The sequence below is a fragment of the Coregonus lavaretus genome (genome assembly GCF_964263955.1).
Source record: "Coregonus lavaretus genome assembly, chromosome: 25".
Classification (NCBI taxonomy): domain Eukaryota; kingdom Metazoa; phylum Chordata; class Actinopteri; order Salmoniformes; family Salmonidae; genus Coregonus; species Coregonus lavaretus.
Window position 1 is genome coordinate 41,344,477 of NC_140012.1, and position 4,711 is coordinate 41,349,187.

Here is a 4,711-nt window from a genome sequence, read left to right on the forward strand (position 1 = left end):
AGGTGTTGTTAGTTCAGTTCTGCTTCATTCCAATACTAATACCACTCTGCTAACTTCCTTCAAACAAAACAGGCATGTTTCTATTGATTTGACCAGCATTGAACGACCCTTTAAATGTATGTTAGGTTGTATATCTGTAATGAGACCAGCTCATTAACAACAGTACATACAGATTACCATATCTGCTTTGGATATGTACGGTATAGAAGTTAATGTTAATGATTCATATAAACATTTATCATTTTAAAAGGATTTGTTCCTCTACTTTACAATGGCTTCATAGTATGTTTTCTCAAATAGGTTAAAAGCTACATTGAGCTACATTTCCTTTGATGTATTTCACCAAAGCCTTCAAAGATCACCCAGTTCACTGCAACATGACGCTCTAATCAAAGGCAAAATCAGTTGTGCGTTCACTGGAAAATGTGAGAAATTCCAATCTCAGCAAAAGGAAAAAAAGGTTTGTTTCAAGGCTGAATTGCGTCTTAATTGTTTGGATAAACATTCCAAAACTTTAGAGTACTTTGGAGCTGGGTGCCCAGGATAAATTAAAAAGTGCAAATTAGCAAAATAAAAAATGTATTTGGTGTTCACTCTGACAGAGCAAAACTTTCTAAATGTCTCTGTTACTCTATGGGTGGGCATCTTTGCACGTTTTCCCCCAGTTTCTCTGAAACGAGAAAGTAGAGAATTTGTGTATAGCAGCATTTTATATTATATATATATTAAAAGGCAGATAATAGAAATAAAAACTATTGTTCTTAAAACCATCTTGTTCATGATTTGCTGGACAGATAAACAGAGAGACATGCCTGCTATTTTCAAGTCATCGTAGCTAACACCCATTCCAATACGTTATACAGATGCACATTCCTTTCTATACATAGACGCTAAAGAGATAATTTACATACATTTCATTTTCTTGTGGGAACCTTTTTTCAAGAACGATTTCCTTCCTATATGCAAGTGTTTCATAGTGCTGTGCTTGCTGTAATATGCAATTACATTGTTTAAAAAAAAGTTACAAGTCCCAAGCTATCCCCTTCCCACAGCAGTACCGTCGGCATGAACCTGTCCTTGACCCAAGGCCCAGCTCAGCTCAATGTCCTTTACCCAAAGCCCAGCTCAGCTCAATGTCCTTTACCCAAGGCCCAGCTCAGCTCAGCTCAATGTCCTTTACCCAAGGCCCAGCTCAGCTCAATGTGCCATTTAGAACAACTAAAGGTGATTCTTGAATCAGAATCTTCTTCTCTGTGAGGTGGTCTGCAGTCTCTGCACAGTCATATTTCAGATTCTCGCCTCAGGGGCCTGGACTCTAGTGGCACAGTGGGCAGGTGATGCTCTGAGTCTGAGATATTGTCGGTCTGTGTTACATCTGGGCCCACGCTACCCCCGTTCCCCTCGTCTGTCTCCTCTTTGTTAGTCAGCGCCACCTCGTTCTCGTAACAGAAGGAGTTGGAGCTGGACAGGATGTATTTTTTCTCTGCCAGGTCTCTGGCGCTGCACAGCGGGGTGTTGGGCACCTTGTAAGTCTTATGAAAACGAGAGTAGTCCACCTTGTAGTAGCTCTTCTCCTCGAAGAGCACCGGCTCGAAGCGGTGGCCCCACAGGATCTCGCTGGCCAGGTAGGAGCTGCGGCACTGGGTGGTCATGGCCGTGGCCTCCACCATCCCTTCCAGGATCACCACAATCTCGAACTCGGACGTCTCCAGCTCTTGCTTGCTCATGTCATAGAATGGGCTATCCTCATCAATCTCGTGGACGATGGTGATGGGCGACACCAGGAAGATACGGTCGACTCCGCTGTCGAAGCCCACATCAATGTCCATCTGGTCCAGAGGGATGAACTCCCCCTCTGCCGTGGTGCGCGACTTGAGGAGGTGGGCACGCACGTGGGCCTCCACCAGGTGGCTCTTCCTCAGGTTGCCCACGCGCCACATCAGACACAGCTTGTTGTCCCTCATGGCCACTGTAGCGTTGTGGCTGAACACCAGCGTCTCGTTCCTCTTCTTGGGCTTGGCCATCTTGGCCATGACGGCGCCAATGATGAAGGCGTCGATAATGCAGCCCACAATGCTCTGGAAGACAACCATGAAGACCGCCACGGGACACTCGTCAGTGACGTAGCGGTAGCCGTAGCCGATGGTGGTCTGGGTCTCAATGGAGAAGAGGAAGGCTGCCGTGAAACTGCTCACATTGGAGACACACTTCTGGGAGTCGTTCTCCAAGTCCCCATGGAAGATGGCGACCAGCCAGAAGATGCAGCCGAAGAACAGCCACGACAGGAGGAAGGCAAGGCAGAAGATGACAAACATCCACCGCCAGCGGATGTCCACGCATGTCGTGAAAATGTCAGCGAGATAACGCTGGCTCTTCTCGGAGACATTAATGAACTGCACGTTGCAGTGACCGTCCTTCTTGACGAAGCGGCTCTGGGGCTGGTGCCTCGTGTGCACCTTGCCCTTGCCGTTCCCGTACCCGTTGGGCACCGCCACAGTGCCGTTCTCCTCGGTTGACACTATGCTGTAGCGATTGGCTCGCACACTTCCCATCACCTCGTTCTGGTGGGAGGGCTGCAGCGCTGCTTCTGCTTTGGAAAACAGTCTGAGTTTCTGGAAAAAGCGTTGGAGAAACAGTTTTGAAACACTAAGGGGACCAACTCAAGCAGGAAATGGGGTGGTGAAGTGAAGGGGAAGGATGAAGGAGGAGACAAAGCCTCTCTCTCGGTCCTCGACGGCCTCTAGCGTGACTGCAACCAGGGAGAGGTCCGCAGGGCTGAGTAGGAGGAGTTTATCAGTGCTCTCTCATCAGGCAGCCGGACCTCACCAATGACGTATGCTGAGGGAAAAAGAGAGAGAAAAATAAAGGTTTTAGACTTGCTAATGGAGAGAAAGAATGGATCACATGAGTCATGATACATGAAATACCACCAACTGTCATGAATGATTATTTCAATATCTAATCCATTACTCTGTAGTGTGTGCAGCCTGAGAAAACCATAAAATACTGTATACCCAAGGGCAAGAACAAGCAAGCATGTCTCCTCATGCCAACAATATTTCATTCAGTTATGACAACAGTCATATTTAACCCCTATTCTGGCTTCTCCACTCTCTACTGAGAGAGGTCAGGGAGCAATGGGAGCGAGGTCCCACTGATGGTCAGTCACAAAGCATACTTGTTTTTGTTGGCCACAGAGTTTCGAAACAAGATCCTTTCTTGTTGGATTGTGGGCTATGGTGTTTCTACGGGAACTCATGGACTCATGGTTTCTTTGGACTCTCCCCCCCCCCAAATAAAAATCCATAAATGATAACTGATCATGCTCAGATGCACGTATCACTATTGATATTTTATATTTTTGCTGCACAACAACAGAGGGAATTTGTTGCAACATGGAAGAGGAAATAACAGTCTTGTTAAAGCAGCCTTCAGTTTAATATTCCTTTACAAGTAGACCCGTCACGTCCACTCCGTGAAGACGGTCTTACGGTCTGCCACACCAGCCTGTTTGTCAAATTGCACGGTGCATGAACCAATTCCTACTGCCTCATTGCCCACTGGTGCGTTCTTAACACCCATTTTCACATACCATGTTAATCACAACCCTGGAAAGATGGAAAATGTTTTGTTGCTTGAACGTAAGCTACTGTACCACATCATTGGGCCAACCAACCAACCGGGCTCTTGAACGTCACTTACTAGGGTTCTGGAAGCTTTCAAAAGGCTCAAGCTTGGTACTTTTATGGGGTGTCAGTTATACAGAAATAACAGTTATTCCATTTGCTGTGTGACTTGATTATATATATTTATGTTTGTGGAGACTTTCCGATTAGTGATAACTTGACTTAGGAAACAAAACCTACATGCATAGAAACATACTGTACGTATATTGTACTGAACTAAAATATAAAAACGCAACATGCAACAATTCCAATGATTTTACTGAGTTACAGTTCATATAACGAAATCAGTCAATTTAAATAAATTAAATAGGCCGTAATCTATGGATTTCACACAACTGGGCAGGGCCGCAGCCATGGGAGGGCAAAGGCCCACCCACTTGGGAGCCAGGCCCACCCACTGGGGAGCCAGGCCCAGCCAATCAGAATGAGTTTTTACCCACAAAAGGGCTTTATTACAGACATAAATACTCCTCAGTTTCATCAGCTGTCTGGGTGGCTGGTCTCAGACAATCCCGCAGGTAAAGAAGCCGGAAGTGGAGGTCCTTGGCTGGTGTGATTACACCTGGTCTGTGGTTGTGAGGCCGGTTGGACGTACAACAGCTTTGGTGGACATTCCTGCAGTCAGCATACCAATTGCACGCTCCCTCAAAACATCTGTGGCATTGTGGTGTGACAGAACTGCACATTTTAGAGTGGTCTTTTATTGTCCCCAGCACAAGGTGCACCTGTGTAACGATCATGCAGGAGGAATCTCTCTCTCTCTCTCTCTCTGAGTGCAGCAGCGTAGCTTGTTGACTCAGAGTCCTCTGAGACTTCATCTTCTCTCAGCAGCAGAATGGCTGTCCTGTGAGGATTCTGTCTCTGGCACTACAGAAACACCACTCATTAGAGAGAGCCCTGCCTGTGTCTGATCTGTTATACATGTCATAGACCTTGTTGTCCTAGCGACCAACCATGGTTGCAATGAACACTGTGAACTCTTCTGTTATGTTTTTTTTGTTGGGGGGGGGGGGGGGGGGGGGGTT

At 46.5% G+C, this 4,711-nt stretch overlaps 1 protein-coding gene across 1 annotated transcript; it reads right to left on the reverse strand.

Moving 5' to 3' along the window:
* Positions 1-757: 757 nt before the first annotated feature.
* LOC311100868 (inward rectifier potassium channel 2-like) lies at positions 758-2,720 on the reverse strand. Its single transcript, XM_084141865.1, has one exon. The coding sequence runs from the start codon at positions 2,550-2,552 to the stop codon at positions 1,281-1,283; it is 1,272 nt and encodes a 423-aa protein (XP_083997991.1). The 5' UTR covers positions 2,553-2,720; the 3' UTR covers positions 758-1,280.
* Positions 2,721-4,711: the final 1,991 nt, after the last annotated feature.